We start from the raw sequence: 19852 nt of genomic DNA, 5'->3' as shown, positions 1-19852 counted from the left end.
GGTATGACTTAAGTTCTGATTAGGACTGTCACTGCCATCTCCAAATGCCTTCCACTGTTCCAGAATGTGGGCCTTTAATGAGAAAATAATAGCCACCAAACCTTTTTAATATCCAGCCAGGCTGATTTGGTGGTTCTTCTAATTTGAGAGCCATTCCACCTGTTTTTAACAGCTGCAATTTTTCCTGACAGCCATCTTCTGCTTTGCAATCATACCAGCATGCAGAATGCAGAGAAGCAGGAGAGAGGATCGTGCCCAGGCCCCAGACTGGCCCTTGTGGAAAACACTCATGGGGGAGACAGGCCTTTAGTCCAATTCAAAGTTGCAATGCAACATTCACAGGCACCAATGACCCAAAGACTGTTAAGCACATGGGAGCTGAAGCTGGTGAGGCAGAACCAGTGAGGCCGGGACCAGATACAGCCAGGGGCATCCCAGTTATTCCCAATGGCCTTTAAATCAGCACGGATGTCATAATCAGTGATAGTCATTACTCGTACGATGCACTTCCAACAAGAATTTCCTTCATTAAAGCCACCCAGAGTTGTTGAGGGCGGCATACAAGTTTAATAAATTATCAAAAAAATGAATGTAGAGTGTATTGGATTCCCCAAAGAATGTACTTGAAAAGATAGACGTCGTATTTTCTGTCTGAGCTGCAAAAAATCTGAGGGTTCATTGACCCATATGATATTGTCATGAGGTGCCCTTTTGGAATGGTATTTCAATATATAAAAGTAGATTCATGGGAAAATCTTCAAGGGGTTAATGTGACGTTGAATCCTATACCAAAGCTTTGGAATCTAGCTGCTTATCAGGAATTATGGTTATACTGAGCAGGGGGAGGGCTGGCTAAAAGTTATACTGTATTGAGAAATTGGAAAAGTAGTACTATTCCAGATGTAAAGGAACGGCTTTTGGAAATGTGTGTTTTATTCGTCAGACATTAAACTGAGCTCGGTGTAGCTTTGCCCATAAAGGACCCCCTCCAGATACGAAACTTCTTGACTTCAGTGGTAGCACAGCATCTTTGAGGAACTTCATCCATTTACATTTTAAGATTTTTGTTTGCTTGCTTCTTAAATTTGGTCAGTTGCCTTAAATCCATACCGTAGTGGATAGGCGGGATATAAATCAAATACAAGTAGTCCTCGCTTAATGACTGCAGTTGGGACCAGAATTTTGGTTGCTAAGCAAAGTGGTCATTAAGCGAAACTGATGTTTTTACAACCTTTTTTTGCAGTGGTTGTTAAGCAAATCACCGCAGGCATTAAGCAAACTACATGGTCGTTAAGCAAATCATGCAGTTCCCCACTGATTTTGCTTGCCAGAAGCCAGCTGGGAAGATTTAAAATGGCGACCATGTGACCACAGGACGCTGCAATGGTCATCAATGCGAACTGGTTGCCAAGTGCCCAAATTGTGACCGTGTGTGTGGGAACGCTGCAATGCTCGTAACTGTGAGAACTGCTCACAAGTCGTTTTTTCAGCACCATCGTAAGTTTTAACTGTCACTAAATGAATGGTTATTAAGTGAGGACTACCTGTAATGTATGTCAGCTTTTCACCTCAATGGTAGTTCAGTATCTCTAGTCACTCAGTTGTCAACCAGGTGACAAAGGAAGCATTTTGAGGACCTTCACCTTGAAGGGACAGAACACGAGACCACAAGACTGTTGGGTAGCTTCCTGCGTGGATGGGTGTCATTGACACGCGGAACTCTAAGGCCTGCATTTTTACCCTGAGAACGTTGTCTATTGGGGCATTCTGAGAGCCAGTTTGGTGTTGTGGTTAAGCCATCAGGCTTTGTCCAGGTTCTAAACTGTTGTGTATTATCAATTTGTATCCATTTGTATTCTGGGACAGTCTTGCCCACATGCATTGCACAGACTCCCCTCGTTCTCAGCCGCTGGCTGGGAAATATGGGACTCGCATCTGGAGGTCACTTGGCTCGGCCTGCAGTCCTTTGATCTGGTGACCGGCAACTCTAAATAAATACCAATAGCAGCTGCTGCTTTTGGAAGCCTAAGTGTGTTGTTGATGCTGGTGAGTCTTCGGGAGCCAACACATGCGTGTGCTGTGTCTGCTCTCGTATTCTGTCCACCGCATGAAACGCGGCACCGTCCATAAAAGAGAAAATGTGTGGAATTCTTGGCCCACCCTTCCCACTTCTATCCAGCTTCGGAGAGGAAGAACCAGCCTGTTTCTCTACAAGAGCTCTTTTTATTTCAATATAAATAATGGAGGAACATCTGGGTTATCGCACGTCCATCGTTACACCAGTACAGAGAGAATTTAAAAGCACTGCCGCTTCCTGATCTTTCACCAGAAAGCGTCTCTTCTGGAGCCATTCAGGTGTGGGGAGGCAGGGACGGGGCAGCAGCAGCCAGGCAAAGCCCGGAGCAACAAGCGTTTCGAGTCAGGTGGGCTCAGCTGCAAATGCGGCTGGAACTCGGTTGCTGGTGTCTGACATCGGATGTGATCTGCCCAAGCCGGGTTCAGGATGGAATATTTCTGGAGCCAAAGAAACGGTGAGAGTCCGTCTTGCGGCAGAAGGTTTTGGACATCCCTTTAGAAAAACAGGTTTGGAAATGGCTTGCAGGAGGCAGAAAGCAGCGGAGGAAAGATAGGGAAGGGCTGAGCAGTTTTCCAAGAAAGATGGCAGGGGACGAACATAGGCATGACTTTAGCCCTATGAGATCAGAAAAGGGGAAAGGCTGGGACAGCACTTCAAAGCAACCAGACGTCCAGCTTCCTTAAATGGATCATGGCTGAAAGGGAGGAATCCTTGAAAGAGTACCCACTTTTCCAAGATCCTCTGCCACCACTCTGGACCTCATCCTACTACAGGTAGTCCTTGCTTAATGCTCACAATTGGACCGGCATTTTGGTTGCTAAGCAAAACAGTCATTAAGTGAATCCAACCCGATTTTATGACTTTTGCAGCAGGCATTAAGCAAATCACTGCAGGCATTAAGCAAACCACGTGGTTGTTACGTGAATCACACGGTTCCCCATTGATCTTGTTTGCCAGAAGCCGGCTGGGAAGGTCGAAAATGGCGATCACGTGATGCTGCAATGGTCATAAGTGTGAGGACCGGCTGTAAGTTGGTTTTTCAGCACTGTCATAAGTCCGAACCATCATTAAACAAATGGTTGTTAAGCGAGGGCTACCTGTAGTCTCAGCCTCTCCACGCCCACCACTTGAAACATGCTCTGTGAGGATGATCCTCACATTCTCCTTCCCCTCTATATCTGGGGTGCAGATACATTTGCAAATCTGCTGTTCTCTCTCATTTGAGAACGCATGACTGGAACCATAGATTTAAGCCACAGGAAGACAGCTTCCACCTGAGTGTCCTAACCCTAAGAGAAACTCAGCAGTGAAACCCAGAACCCAGAGAGCAATGGGTTCCCTGTCACTGGATGCATTGAGGTGGAGGCCAAATGTGGGTGCTTTAATCAGGATTTGGATGCAGTGGCCTGAATCGCCACTGCCAACCGTCTCATTCTATAGCCCATATGGTGTTACAGATTTACACACACTTTTCTGAATAAAAGGACTGGAATGTTAAAAAAAGGACTAGGAGAGTGTGAATCTGCCAATTTTACTCACCCCCAGCAAGTATCATCAAGACTCCAAGCTGCTTAATAAACAAGGCTGATACTGGAAGGCAGGGAGAAAAGCGAGGAGAGATTGAATGTGGATTTAGTACTCCAGTTTAAGGATATGAAGCCACAGCAAAGCCACGGATTACGTTAAAACCGTAAGGCCATTTCCCTTCACCTGCACTTGAACTGTCAGCTTGCTGCTCATGTTCCAAACAAGCTGCAGGAAAAATGGGATTCTCGGGCAGACAGGTTGTATCAAAGATACAAGCACAGACATTCCTGCAAGATGCACTGATTTCCGTCAAAGGAAGTAAGCGTGCCAAGCTCTCTCTGCTGTGATGAGCAGGGCAAGCGTCTTGGCTCAAGGACCCGGGCATTCTAGATTCAACTGGAGTTCTTCCATGACTGGTTTTGAACTATACTATTATTTAAACATGTCACACTTGAAAGTTCAGCCTTCATTCCATCACCAGCTACGCCAAGCATCGATTCAACCTAAGGCTGTTTGCTTTTACAAACACCACTCTGTTTTTCAGTTCAGAGGAGAGTGGTGCAGGGCAGAAATCAGGAGCAGGGGAGATTACAAAGAAAACACAGAAATCCTGCCTTATCTTGTAACAGGCTCCCTTCTTTCCGTTTTAGCATGACGGCAGACAATCACTACCAAAGCAAAAGGTGGACGTAAGAGGACAGATCTTGTTGCACTGTATTTCCCCAAAGAGACCACTTTGGGGCACGTGCTTTTCAAGAGCTGAGAACGTTGCTCTCTTTATTCCCCCCCGCTGCCTTACGCCCTGCCACCACGCACAGGCCACCTTTCTCCTTCCCAGTGCCTGCAGCTGTTCACTAACTTACAATTCACTGACAACCAAAATCAGAACCAAACACAGAGATCGGCATCGCTCATAAAAACAGGCGGAGCTTTGATCACGCCATCAGAGTGGCCAGCTTGCCTTTTTTGACCATACCCTGCAGACACCCCTGTAGATGGGTGTGTACATCAAGAAATGTGAAGCAGATGCTCAATTTCCCTCAATTTGGGAAAAACCATAAGGCGATTTAATACGATTACCTTATTCCCACAAGGTAAAACAACAGCTGATTTCCCACAGCACACTGAATATTATAAAAATACCCCATCCCATATTTGCCTAATCTAGAACAGTGTTTCTCAACATGGCTGGCTGGGGAATTCTGGGAGTTGAAGTCCACACATCTTAAAGTTCCCACGGTTGAGAAACACTGATCTAGAGTATCAGGCAGTCCCAGCTGCTACGCTGCATTATACAGCAATGAAAAAGAGCCAGATTTCAGCTGTTGAAACATAGGATATCTATAACACAGGATGCAAACTTCAAGAGAAGATATGTGAGTGAAAACAAGCCACAACAATTTCTGTGGAATCACATCGTTTCCTCCTCCAGAATTACTTACCTTCTACTATCAGCAGGGAAATATAAATCAGAGCAATTGTCAACAAGAATTAGACAGCATTTGTAGAGCATTTAATTTTCAAATAGTTTTAAGATGCTCGTTTCCTAATTTCCTAAAAAAAAAAAAAAAGCTTTCAACTAATATCACCAGCCAAGCAGCAATTTTTTAAAAATTAGATCTGAGTAAAGCCCACTAAAAACAATGAGATTTACTTCTGAGAAGACAATGCAGGATTGCATTTTCAGCTATTAATTAAAAAGTTTAGCTTGTCATATTGTCAAAAGTATAAACGGAAAAAAAATGTATTTGCAATAAAACAAATGCATTTGTGGGTTGTTTCTACTGGCCTTTTGTACTGTGACATTTAACTAGTTTGCTGCCTGTGAGATTTCTAACAATCTTCTGGCATATCTGAAACCAGCAGGGGAACAGTCCGTCAAGGATATCTCGGGCCTCCCACCGGCCCCCAAATTAATGTGGGACAATCTGCCCTCAAACCTTGATTATCTCCATCCACCAACTCAATGCCCAATTTTTTTCAGCTACTACCTGCTAACAATTTCACGCTAAGACAAGCCTTTAATGTTTTGTGTCAAGAAGCAAAAGCGTAGCTGTCGTTCTCACAAATACATTCAATAAAAGGAAAACAAGCTGTTAATCGCACCCATCTGTCTCCGAATCCATGATAGTTTCTAAACTTTTATGCCCAGTCCAAAGATAAAACAGAATATAATTTTACAGTGGCTAATCAAGATTTAGGGCACAGATTTCTAAATTCCATAATTAAAATAGCTAAGAAGAAGATACGTTAAATCCCTTATAAAAGTTTGCACGTGATGTACAATCTTCATTTTCTGTTGGCAAAAAAATATTCATGTTCCTTTGCTTAAAGAGCTTAATAAATGATCAGAGGCAGGTAGCTATTTTATAAGCTCAACACCAAATGAAAAGCATTTCAGGAACGTAACAGTTTATAATGGCAATATTCAGTAGTTGAAACAGTACAAGTGAACACCATTCTTTTAAATGACCCACAGAAAAATGTTATAATAAAAAATATAATAAAACCCACAGAGATAGTAACACTCATCCACGTTAAGCTGGTTTGAATTTTCAAGTAAACATTCAAATAGATCCAAATGTTTCCTTTATCATTTCAAATTTATAGAATAGTCCACCATGAGGAAGGTTCAGCTTTCCTGACTTTGTATCCCAAAGGAATGAAGATTATTTATCGGTAGATTTCAAGTGAATCAAACCCAGTATTTTCTTTTGCCAGACATTACAAAGCATACTTTAATAACGAGGGATGGTTTACCCAAACCAATATTGCCACAAGCTTCCTTTATGACAAGCACCCATCTGGATTCCTCAGTAGTGTTTGGGCAGGAAACAGTCTCAAAAAATTAAAAAAGCTTGACACCGAAGCGGCAGACCCATTGTGCACTCCAATCAACTTGCTTCTAAATGCTGCCATGGCAAGACATGGTCCTCAAAAAGCAAATTAATTTGCAGCATCTTCCAAAGATTAATTTACCTTTCTGCAAACTTACTTGCTCACTCTTCGGAATTCAATTCGGCGATGTCTTGGTGAGAACAGGAAGCTTTTCAACCAGTGCCCTGTGGTTCATCTTGATGCTAGCGATCAGCCCACCTTCATTGCCATCTGAGCCTGTGTAACTGATTTCCTCCCCTGCCAGGGTGGTCATCTGCCCTCCAAGCGCCTTCAGCACCGCATTCCCCGCACAAATATCCCATTTCTTGATATATGTTACGTGAATGTAGACATCTGCTTTTTCCTGGTTTGCTTCTGGTACATTGAGGAGAGATAAAACTTTATACCCTGGGGAAAGGGGAAAGGAGGTGTTAAATATCTCCGAATGATTACACATGGCAGGAAAGGTAAGATGTAGGTGGGCTGAATTGCAAGGCTGATGGGTGCCCTGTTGGAAGACCTGAAGGACCAGGCTGGGGACAGAACCTGCTGGAGAAAATCTATCTATGTGGTCACTAAGATGTGACACTGACCCGATGACACATTATCAGTCAAAGGGTTACACAAGAGCAGTGTGTTAATCTCACCGTGCATGCAGTGCTTTCTGAAGGATGCATGGAAAATTCTTCAGCTCAAAAGTTTGGATCGAAGGACTCAACTGAGCAGCTCAGTGGAAACGTTAACGAACAGGAAATTTCACTGCTGTTCTCTGAACTCTGCTGGTGAAAGTGAGCGAACGTAACCACGATCACAAACACTGATGTGCAGATTTGATCAGAGATCACAGAGGTCACTGTTCACTGCAAACAAGGTGATTAAACAAATGGGAGGCTCCCCACCCAAAAAGCAAACACCAGGAAAACAAGGGCACGGTGCAAAACTTGGCTTGGCTTGAGGGCTGCACCAGAGCAGAGCTCCACTCCAAAAAAAGGTGGGGCCGTTCTGAGGGACCTTCAAGAGGGTTTAAAAGCAGAAATGGGTTCCTTAAGCATCTGCAAGACTCAAGGCCCTCATTTTGCCCCTGAAAACCTTCCAGATGCAAATGTGACCCCACATGTCTGGTCCCACTCACTCTGGCAGGGCCCTGGGGTCCGAAAGGGATGCTGGCACACCACATGCTGATCCTGGGCCACACTTTTCACACCCCAGAGTTACTGGAGTGATCTGCTTGAAAATTGGTGCTGTGTTGTGTTGCGTGTGAAAACCACCATTCTGGAGATGGATTTACTTCCAGAAAACTCTGGACCGTTCTTGAGTGGCCAGCTTGGAATGGTCCAGAAAAAAAGATGGAAGGTGGAGTATCTCCCAGAACGGTGAGTTGTGCTGCAGACTTGACTTTTGCCCTGGCAGACGCCACACATCCTGCATTAGGTGGGGAATTTATACATGGATTGCAGTGATGAAGACACGTGGGAGGGTGTTTTGTTTGGTATTTTTCAACCCTCTGATTTATGGATTGTTCATAATTAGCCTCATGTATCCTTAATTATTTAAACAAGACTTTACAGATATTAAAATAAGGAGCAATAGTGGATTTATTTTTAAAAGAGGTATTTTATTATTTGCTGGTTCTTACTGCTGTAACCAACAGGATTGCTAAGGGTGGTTCTCCACTGTTTTAATATTGTTGCCCATCACTTTTAGCAACTGCATAATTGAATAGCAGCTACTAAACAGAACAAGCAGCTAAGCTTTGGCAGAAAACCAAAGAAACTGTTTTGCTCACTCCTCGTTTATGATGTTTGCAAAATATTAGAGCAGGAGTCCTTGGCGGTCCAGGGAGAAAAACACAACTTTGTTTTCACTACCCTCTAACTGAAATCTAGCTTTTCATTCAATAATAGATGTAGGCCATCTGCAGCTAATCAGAAGGTGAGGAGGAGTAGAAAGAAGGAGGGATGGGGACAGGGAGAGGTAACCCTGCCCCATTTGTCTGCAACCGTGCCCCCCTTGACAGAGCAGTTATGGGGGGAGGGGGGCGTCCCCACATCACCTTGCTCCGGAGAGGAACGCAGGCGCTGAAGATGGGTGGGTGAGTCTCCCACGCAGCCGAGAGATGAAAACGTGGTTTCCACGCAAGAGGCCCAGCTACCCGGTTTGTGATTAGCACTCGCAGAGGGTAGGGATGGCCAGGATGTGTACATACAGCTTTGGGTTTCTCTCTCATCCAAGGCCGTTCGGTTTTTACCACTGCCAGCGCAAGCAGCAGCTGTAAATTACTCTTTTTGACATGGGAGAATTTTCTTCCGCTGACCGACCGGCAGTACTGATTAGCAATCTAGTCTTTATGGTGCGACAACTCAGAGAGGCTGTTCCGAAGGTCCTGAGTTTTCCTGGCATTCTCGTTTCTGTTGACACACCACGTCTCAACCTGCTGATAGACTCACGCTCTCACGGAGCCTGCCTCGTCCCTCAAAACATACAAAAATAACGTCTGCCGATTTGTCAAGTTTGATCGCCTTTCCTGTTGGAGAACGAGTTTTGTACGAATAAACTCACCCCAATCAAATAAAAATGAGGATGAGAAAGTGGAGTTGACACACCTGCTCCGCCGGCTTTAATGATGGCGGTTTTATTCCCAAAGCTCTGCCAAGCAACCTGCTTTACTCGTCCTTCATGTGATCGGGACACGATGATCGTAGGAGTCTGCTCGTTGTAGGAAGAACGCGGTTTAATATTTGACCCTCCGTTGACCATTGCCCAAGCTGAAAAACAGAAGCAACCGGTCAGGCTGCTGGTGGCCATGGCTTTCAAACGGAGCATCTGTGGAACACCCGTGTTCAATAAGGCCGGTCCTGGAGTGTAGCTTTCTGGTTTTCAACGTTCTTTAAACTGGAGCAGGGGTGCTTTTGGCAACTGACAGACATACTTTTGTGCCCTAAAATCAGTAGTTTGGCTGATGAATTTCAGCAGCGTAATGGGAGGCCTGCAAAAGGGCACTAAGGGACTGCTGCCCCCCCATACAGCCACAGGTGGCCCATCCTTAAGATTTCTCCTCCCTTTTACTGCCAACAGCTGGATTTTACAGATACTGTACCACACCATCCAAGCACAGGTGACAATTGTGTGCTATTAGGCTCATATTAATACAGAAAATAAATCAACGTACGCGGAAAACAAGCTAGCTGGATTAGCAGGAAGGTTTACATTTCTTCACTGGCACCTTTAATTATTAAGAGTTAGAGAGGGAATCTCTTATTGACAGAAGCTCTCTCAGGATGCCTGGCTTCGGAGACTTGCTGGGGAGCGGGGAATGGTCGTCAGGTGGCTTACGGGGGAGTAACAGAGGAGATGCATCAAATGGCTGTCTCCTCCATCACGGGCTCATTAGCTTGGCTCACATGCCGCACTAAGCCACTCTCTCAACCTCGGGCCCTCTAGTTATGTGGATTTCATCTCCCAGAATTCCATGCTGGCTGAAGGGCACCCAGCCTAAGGAAGGCCGCAAGAAACCGGAACATAATTTTGTCTCTGCAGACGCCAGGAGTTAAACTCCTAGACTTCTGGAAAGCCTTAAAGACCCGTTTTTCCCACAAGCATTGGGGGAGTGTGAGGCTGGAGCCCAGAAATGTTCCTTGTGGATGCATGGGGATGTGTTACAGTTGGGGGTGCCGGGAGATTCTATGTTTTTTTTTAATTGTTTTTACCATTGTTTCTGAGCCTCCTGGGGTTATATGACATAAGATGGGTGGCTGTATAAATTTTATAAATACATAAATAAATTTAACAAGTATTCAGGCTATTCCATCAACCAGCACAACTCAGAGATGACCAACACCACAACATTGTTCATAAACTTTGCTAAGATCTGAGAATGATCCCTGGAGGAAGGGATTCAGCTGGACTTCTGCACATACTTGCAAATCACATTACACAGACCTGGATGGGACCATCCAGGAAGGAAACCATGGCAGCGCTGGGTTTGGCTGGTTAACCATTTCCTGACCAGTTCAGTGAGGACAGTAATTATTGGTTATTGCGCCTGCCTTGTGGAACATTCTCCTCCTCGAAGTGAGGTCAGCTCCATCCCTCCTAATTTTCCGGAAGTCCCTCAAGACCTGGCTGTGTCATCTGGCCTGGGAGTCCCAGGGGATTGGTGAGATCTTGAGGTGGCTCGCTGGCTGATCTGATCTCTTGCATGTTTTATACTTTTTAAAAAACTTTTTTAATACGACTGTTTTTCACTTTTTTTTTTTTTGCTGTACGCTGCCCTGAGACCCTTTGTGTGACTTGGGCAGCCCCCCCAAAATTTAATAAATAAATAAATAAATGTTATGGGGTGGAGGGGATGACAGTTCTATGGAGATCAACACCAGAGACAGTTTAAGTCCTTCAGATGCTCAGATGCTGCTCTCGTCCCCTAGGGCCCAAATTACCCCCTACAACTATCCAACCCTTGCGGGCTGGAAGCAGTATGCCACTCACCAGTATATCCAGAAAATGGCTTATGAATTACTCCTATTACTGGTTTGCCATCTACAGCTGCGCACACCATTGTAGTAACATACTGTGGAAGATTCTCTGGAGGGAAAGGAAGAAAAACACAAAGGCGTCACACGCATGTAAAAACAAAGCAAACACGAACATCACCCTAACCTCCACCTGGGTATCATCCAGGAAGGTTGACCTGCATTTCCCATCGCCCCAAGCAAGCACAAGCATCACCCACATTTTGGGGGGGGACGGAAGTTTAACCCATCGTATGCAGAGGGCACTAGGGTTGGGGAAAGTGGGCACATGCCATCAAGCCGGGTAAGTTATTTCAACTTAGGCTACTAGGACATACGACACGATTTCTACATGTACAGAACACTGTCTGTCCCCTGCCCCAAGTCAAGGTGCAAATGTTTTATCCATCAATGCAGCAGCACCAAATCTGCATTATTTTAGTAAATCTGACTATTATTCACCAGGTAGCTGGAGAAGCAGAAATAGAAAACAAATTAATGTCTTTCTTTCAAGTGCGAGATCAAAATGGTGTCCCCTTTTCCGCAAAACCCAGGCAAAATGTAGTTAATGTTAAGGAAAGAGTTGAAAGCGGACAGGCTCTCTGGTTCAGATATAACAGCAAACGCCGTCCTGGCTGTGGGGAAACGTGTGTGCTCTTCCACTCATTCACCTTTTGGCCAAACTATCATTTGGGGAGCTGTATCAGCACTCTTGGTGGGATTATAAAGCAGAACTAACTTCCTGAAGTATAGGACTGAAGGGAAGGAAGTATGAGCTGCAGTGCCAAAACAGAATTGGGATTACACCTGAACTCAGCTGGAAGAATATTAAAGCATTGCTCTGATTTAAAGGTATTTTTCCTATATCTATGGAGATGCATTTTTCTATTTCAAACCCAACCAGTTTTTTAATTCACACGGGACCCATAAATCCAAATACTAACCAAATGCTTCAGCCCGGCTGCCTAAAATAACAACTTCCTTATTTTTCAACGTGGTTTATGTTAGCTTAAACCCTTACTGTAATAGTCCACAGCTCTGCTCAAATGAAACAGCACTTTTTCACTGGGAAGTTCTGCCAATTCTATTTCTTTTGATAAAAGAACAACTAGGGGCCGCAAAAGCAAAATAAAAAAGATCATGTGATTAACTGACACAATCCAGACAGGAAGAGTTCTACAGTCGCTCTAATTCTCAAGTCATTTAGAAGTAAAAAAGCAGGTAATCTTGCTTAACGACTATTCGTTTACCGACTGCCTGGAGTTATGATGGTGCTGAGAAAACTCACGACTGTTCCTCGCACTTGCAATTGTCACCGCTTCCCTGCGGTCAGGTGATCGTGATTCAGGCCCTTGGCAACCACTGCAGCATCCCGTGGTCATGTGATCACCATTTTCAACCTCCCCAGCCATCTTCTGATAAGCAGAATCAATAGGGAACTACATGATGCATTTAACAACCATGTGGTTCACTTAACAACTGCCGCAAAAACAGTCGTGAAATTGGGTCCGGATTCACTTAACGACCGCATTGCTTGGTGACCTAAATTCTGGACCCAATTGTGGTTGTTGAGTGAGGACTAGCTGTACATAGAGAAGCAGCAAAGAAAAACTAACTCTGCCCTGTTACCTGTATATTCCTGAGTTGCATCTAATGGATCAATCCACACGGTAACACTCTCTGCATGAACCAGTTTAGGCTGGACTTGCTTCTCGATATCTTCAGGAATTGTGTGGTCCCAGGAAACTAGCTCCTGGTCATCTTCGTCAACGTGTTCTTCTGTATTTATCTAAAGCAAAAGCAGAATTACACTGTAATGAAATAAGCGTACAAACTTATCCCATCAACCTACAGAGCAAATCCTGCACAGTCACGTTCAGCTTCAAAGAAGGGAATTTCTCAGCACTGAGAAACTCAGAGAGAAAGTTCAAAGGGCAAGCTCCCTCCAAGAAAGCCCGACTGTTTAAAATAATGGAGGCTCAGGCACAACGTAGTCCGAAAATCAGGGCCCCCAAAGTCCAGGAAAAGGCCTGCATGGTTGACGAGCATCTATCAGAATCTGCCTGGGCCAAAAAGTATCATTTTGGAAGTGGAAGACCTGTCCTAATGAAGAAAACGAAAAGGAATGCAAACTCTGGCAAAAGAAATGCAGAGAGGCAGCGAGGGGGGCAAAAACACAACTGCCAAAACTGCCAAGACAGAAAAACAAAAGGCCCTTCAGATACTCAGAAGCAAGACGCCACCCAGAGAAGCCTTTGGATCCAGTCCCTCGGAGGAAGGCGTCAAGGGTGTGCTAAGAAGAGAAAAGGCAATGGCAGAGAAGCTGACCAAATTCTTCCCCTCCATCTTCGTGGGAAAGAAAATTGGGAGGGGGGCTTCCTGGGTCTGAGCCCTGTTCTCCGGAAGGGAATTGGATGAACTGAGCCACACCGTGGTGACGAGAGAGGTCCTAGGCCTTACCAGCAAGCCGAACATCAACCAATCGCCAGGCCCTGACCGCATCCATACAAGCGTCGTTAAGGAGCTTAAAGCGGAGTTTGTGGACCCGCTGACGAAAACAGACAACCTTCTCTCCGCCCGGACACTGTACTTGAGGACTGGAAGGTGGCCAGTGCAACTCCAGCGCTTAAGAAGGGATCACGGGGAGATCCAGGAAACCCAAGGCCTGCCCGCTTGACATCTGTCCCGGGGAAGACAGCGGAAACTGCTATCAAAGGTAAAATCACCAAACATTTGAAGAGGCAGACTTTACTCAAGGATGCCCAGCAGGGCTTCACTAAGGGAAGGTGCCACCTAACTCATCTACTAGAGTTTTTTGAACACAGGTGCAGGTGAGCCAGCAGACACCATCTACTTAGATTCTCAAACAGTCTTCGATAAAGTTCCTCATCAAGGGCTCCTCAACAGGCTTAATGGCCAGAGAAGAAGAAAAGGGCAGGTCCGCTTGGGGATAACCAACTGGCTGAAGAACAGAAAAGCAGGAAGAGGAATAAATGGACATTTCTCACAAGGGAGGGAAGTAAGTAGTCAGGTTCCATCCTAGGACCAGGGCTTATGATCTGGAATCCGGTGTGACGAGTAGGGGAGCCAAGTTTGCCGATGATACTAAATTGTTCAGAGTAGTAAAACTATACGGGCCGCGAGACGCCCCAAAGGGATCACTGCACGTTAGAGGAGTGGGTGTCAAAATGGCGGATGTCGTTCGAGGCAGGCAAGTAAAGGGATGCACGTCGGTGCCAAAAATCCCAACCACCCACGCAAACTAATTGGATCAGAGCTATCGGTGACTGATGAGGAAAGACCTTGGAGTCACGATAAACAGTTCAATGAAGGTGTCAACACCGTGTGAATCCGCTGTAAAAAAGCCCACAGCGTATTAGGGATAGTAAGAAATGGTTTTGAAAATAATGTCAGTATCATGTAAATCAATGGTGTGACCGCATATGGGATAATGTGTCCCCGCACCTTTCTGGTCACCACCCCTCAAAAAGCATATAGTGGAGCTGGAGAAGGTTCAGGGGGGCACCAAATTAAGCATGGTGTGGATAGTGGGAAAGGAGAAGCTAGTGTCCCCTTCCCCGAACACGAGAAGCAGGGGTCCCCCAATGAAGTTGAATTCTAGAAGAATCAGGACAGAGAACCTTGACTTGGCTGGCTTCAGAAAAGGGTTGGACCCATTCATGAAAGTCCTGGAGATCAATGGCTCTTAGCCTTGATGGCCATGGGACGGCCTCTGAACGCCACCTGCTGGGAGACTCGTGGGCTACCTGTGTAGTTGGTGGGCCACTGTGAGAACAGATGGCTGGACTGGACAGGCCAGGGGTCCAATCCAGTACTGCGTATGTTCTTATAACTGTCTGTTAGACCTTTGTAACACAATCACTTTCCAGCAGAAGAAGTAGGTTCTGTTCCTTTCTTCCCTGAAACACACGTACAGACATTGCACAACAACCTTGGTTTCTGGCAGACCATTTTTTTTTAATTTATACAGGCACTTTTGCAATATTCGCTTCGACTGGTACTTTTGCAACAATGCAACCCATTAAAACTCTATTCCTCACCATCAACCTATCCATTAAACCTATTGTACCTACCAGCTTATAACAGAACCCAATAAAAGCCCATATGAACAAATTTAATGTATCAGTATTCTCAGTACTTGGATTTTAAATCTGCACGGTGCAGGCATTCTCACATGGCAGAATGTTTTTGTCGCAGCAGCTGGTTTTTACATTGTCCTTCAGGTGAGCACAAACTTTGTCAGCTAGATTTACTCACAGCATCTTTTCAGGATGCGTGTGATGTTATCAACCCTGTTACGAACAGATAAAACTTGAGATCTGGACTCACAGTACCAGTGCAACACATGTTCCTCAAGAAAAGGATCACAAAATACACCTCTGGTCTTGCTATGTAAACCAGCTAACTTTATTAGAAATCTAAAAACTTTGTTCTGAAAGGACTCCATTAGTAGCTTGTAAGGGCTACATGACACATCTGGACAGATCTATTCATTAATCACCACCACCACCACATGGATAGGACTAATGAGGCCTCCAGTGAATGGCCTAGAAAATTCACGGAAACAGCAGGGTACGCAAAACTGTTTGGGTTCACCTGGGCCATACTGACTTTCCCACATCATCCCAATGCCAAACCAATTCTTGCTGCTATTTCAAGAGATGCTTCCCATTGATTCATAACTGATCAGGCTGAGTGAAGAAATGCGGTGCTGGAAAAAAGCGATGAGAAGACCTTGGACCGCAAGAATAAATAATTCAGGACTAAATGGAGAGAAAACCAGATTGCTCAATGGAAGCGCTAATAATTAGGCTGAAGCTTGGATGTTTCGGACAGATCATGCCAACTGCAAGTGTCATTGGAGAAGACTCCATGCTTGGGAGAAACAAAGGTAATTGAAAAAGAGGCTGAGAGAAGATGTAGCCAGATACTATCTCTGATGGCACAAGCAGGGGTTTACGAGAACTCAGAGAAACAGCTTCTGGCAGACAAAATGATGCTCGCTGGATCAAAACCAGTCAGAAGGGACTGGCTAAGGAGAATGAACAATCTTCACTGCATATATATTACACCAGCCTTTCTCAACCTTTTGACCCTGGAGGAACCCTTGAAATATTTTCCAGGCCTCAGGGAGCCCCTGCACATTCAGGCCCAAAGATAGGCCAGGAGTTGCAAAATTATTGTATTCGTTTCATGAGTAGGCCTGCATAGATGCATGAACAGTGTTCTTGAACTAAACATAAAGAATGAAACGTACCTCTTGAATGGGAAGTTGCCCGAATTTGAAATAACTTTTTAAATAAATCGTGATCTCCCAGGGAACCCCCGGTGACCTCTCGCAGAACCCTGGTGGAGAAACCCTGTATTACGCTATGGCAGCACCTTTTCCGACTCAAATTATATTAAAAGGCAGACACTTTTGTAGGCATGACCATTTCAAGTCAATCCTCTTTCTGCTTCTCTAACCCCAGCTAGTTAGAAAAGAGGTGACTTAATGCAGTGGAGGGTGGCAGAGGAAAAAAATGGCTGTCACACTTTCATCAAGACACAAGGCACTGAAGTGGCATCCCAGAGGTCTTGGGAGTTCTCATGCCCTGAGACCAGGGGCCCAACAGACGCCTTTCACATATAATAAATCCAGCCGCTTTTTCCCTATAAAGAAAAAATAACCATAGCTTTTGGGGACCTGATTAGTCTAATTAGAAATCAATAAAAGTGTAGCGGTGACCATGCTATTTGATTTTTTTAAAGTGCAACAATATTGTCCAATATGACAGGTATTTCCAATTGTCCAGCACCAAGGCATCATGAAAAATGCAAGCCGTTACAGTTTTCAACCTATTGAGGGTAGCTGTTTCTGGGTTTTGGCTAGGAAAATCGGAGGTCCCTGGATCCCAGCATCCTTCTCCTGACTGATTCTTCCCTCTAAAGCCTGCTAATCGATGCAAAACAGTTTCCAGCTATTTTGCATGAAGTGGACCACGGCTACATTATTTACAATTGCGGCATAACGTTAAACTTCTTGCAATATGCCACAAACAGACTTTCCATAGATTATAGAAAGAAGATGATGATGATGTAACTTTCGAGAGAAACATCAAATATATACGTGTAACTGCTGTGAAGAATATTGGAAGCCACATCTTTTTTCTTTCTTTTCTCTTTTTCTTCTTTTTTCTTTTCTTGCACTTTTTTCTTTTTCTTTGATTTCTGTCTTTTCCCTACTTTATCTTAGCTTGTGTTAGTTTTTATCTTCTTCTTTAAAAGTTTCAAGAGAAATTATATACAAGAAAAAGGAGAGGAATTAAGCTAGACTCCTGAGTCGCTGCAGTAGCAATGGGGGGTGCAGCAGCGTGCAGTTTCTTTTGTTTTGCATCACTGCCTTTAATCCGTTTATCCCTACCTACTTGAAGCTTGACTGCATGCTATACAGAATGACTTATTGTGTAAGCTGTTAGACAGGAAGTGAGAACACACACTTAACATTTACTTGATTTTTATCCCACCTTTATTTTTGGTCAACTCAAGGCAGCCTACGTACCTAACGCTCCCACCTATTTTTCCAACCATCACAACCCTGTTGTGCCTAAGGGAGGACCGGAATTCACAGTTTCTAACTGAGCACCTGAACCACTACACCAAACCGGCTCTCCATATATAAACAAAATGTATTTTAACAAGTTGCTACAGTGGTTAGGCAGACCACTTCCACTATATTAAACACACAGCCTTCTAAATGTCCCCTCCACAATGTAAAGGATATGCCAGGTTCCTGCACTGGGATCTTCTGAAACTGTTAAGAACCACCCAACAGTCTTGGGTTTAGCTAAAATGGCCCCAATGTCATGAAATCTATTTTGAACCAAGTGGGCTCCTAAGCTCTTTTACAAGTCCATTGCAGAATTCCAGCGCAATCCAAAAACAATGCCAGGAAGGCCTCTCAACTATGTTTCCTCTATGGCAAAATCCAAAGCAAATGCAATTTAAGGCATTTCTACATGGCTGTGCAGATCATGGAGCAGACATTCCTTGAGATGTACCAGGACCCTTAAACTGAAATAAACTGTTGAAAAACTAGACCCAGTCTCGACAACTCAGCAATGATACTGAGGGCCCAACCCCCACAAAATTCATGCCTGTGAAATGTTCAGAATACAGTGAAGCTTCCGTTTAACAGATGATTTGCAGGAGAGGTGTGTCCCTCACTCTCAAATAATCTGTTAAACGTGAAAGGATGTCGCCAGAACAATTTACATCACTACACAAACGATCTAAATCACCCTCGGCGGGGTACAAAATTAGCATAAATTCAGCTGCCATATCTGAACTGCCTTGGACACAACCACCCCGTCTGCTACATCAGGGACATTCAATCCGCTGCATCCGAAGTACCCTAAATGGGGGTCTGGAAAAGGGCAACTTCGCTTCTACCTAAAATCAGCTGGGGTTCAACAGACAGAGGCGTCCAGACCGCAGAGACCAAGCATTTTCCTACAGCAAGTTTGCATCTGTGTCCACAGGGGCGCCAAAGGTTGGCAGGAGCATCACAGGTGAACTGTGGCATCCCCTGTAGGAACGAAAGGGGTGGTGTTGCAATCCAGGGCCTCACCCTTTGGACAGGGCTTCTCCCCCAGGGTTCCCTGGCACCCTCGGGTTCCCTGAGAGATCACGATTTATTTAAAAAGTTATTTCGAATCCGGGCAACTTCACATTCCAGAGGTCAGTTTCATTCTTTACGTTCAGTTTCAGAACCGTCAACGCACATCGACAGGCCTACCCGTGAAACGAATAGAATAATTTTGTCACTTCTGGCCTCTACTTGAGCCTGAATGGGCAGGGGGTCCCCGAGGCCTGGAAAATACTTCCAGGGTTCCTCCGGGCCAAAAGGTTGAGAAGGGCTGCCCGGGACCACCCTGCAGGCGAGTCAGGGCCACTTCGGAGGCTCAGGAGCACCCCTCTGCCCCCCCAGCGGCGGCCACCCCAACCTGGCGCCCTCCCCCCGCCGGGAAAGCGCGGCGCCCGGGGGGGGGCGGCCCGGGCCGGGCCAAGCCAGGCGGCGGCCGTGGACGATGGGCGCGGAGTCCGGCGCGGCGGCGCACCTGCACGTCGGGGAAGGCGGCCTTGAGCAGGAAGTACATCTGGCGGTTGGAGAGGAGGTCCCCGCTGGTCATCTTCTCCTCGGCGCCCTCGCGGGTCTTGCCCTTGGCCCGCGCGTGCAGGGCGTTCCCCTCGCGCACCCGCCGCACCTCCGCGCCGCCGCGCACGGCCGCCGCCACCGAGGCCGCCAGCAGCTCGCGCAGGTCCACCAGGCTGGCGCCCGGCGGCGGCGGCGGCCCGCCCAGCACGAGGGCGGCGAAGCGGCCGGCCAGGAAGCCCGAGTACAGGTGGTAGAGCACGCCGAGCCCCAGCAGGCAGCAGACGGCCACGCCCAGCGGGGAGAGCCGGATCCCCATCGGCGCCATGGCCGCGGAGGCCCAGCGAGCGGCGGCGGCGGCGAGGGAGGCCCGACGCGGCGTCGCCGTCACCGCGGGCCCATGGCGCCTCACGGCCGGCGGGCGGTCGGGTTTCCGGCGGGCGCGGGCCGGCCCCGCCCACTACGCGCACGCGCGGCGCCCAGCTTCCGGGGCGGGGCGGCGGCTTCAAAGCGCCGCCAGTCCCTGCCTCGGGCTGCCCGCCCACGCGGCCCCGCCCCCGCGCGAGCGGCTCACGCCGCGGGGCCTGATGGGCTTAAAAGAGGCCCAGAGCTAGGAATAAGGAAGAGGCGGCATCTTCCGGGAGCAGACGGGTGCGCGTCGAGGGTTTGTTCGCTTCCGGGCGAAGGAAAGGGAACGCGATGGGCGGC

The 19852-nt window shown here is 46.3% G+C and overlaps 1 protein-coding gene across 1 annotated transcript; it reads right to left on the bottom strand.

Annotated features, from left to right (window-relative positions):
- Positions 1-5095: 5095 nt before the first annotated feature.
- On the bottom strand, positions 5096-19573 carry BPNT2 (3'(2'), 5'-bisphosphate nucleotidase 2). Its single transcript, XM_063303255.1, has 5 exons — positions 19110-19573; positions 12619-12778; positions 10967-11062; positions 9085-9246; positions 5096-6889 (listed from the first exon to the last, which is right to left on the bottom strand). The coding sequence occupies exons 1-5, from the start codon at positions 19470-19472 to the stop codon at positions 6618-6620; spliced, it is 1053 nt and encodes a 350-aa protein (XP_063159325.1). The 5' UTR covers positions 19473-19573; the 3' UTR covers positions 5096-6617.
- Between the last annotated feature and the right edge of the window lie 279 nt (positions 19574-19852).

This window comes from Candoia aspera, chromosome 4, assembly GCF_035149785.1.
Source record: "Candoia aspera isolate rCanAsp1 chromosome 4, rCanAsp1.hap2, whole genome shotgun sequence".
Taxonomy (NCBI): Eukaryota; Metazoa; Chordata; class Lepidosauria; order Squamata; family Boidae; genus Candoia; species Candoia aspera.
This window is presented reverse-complemented; position numbering and strand designations above follow the sequence as displayed.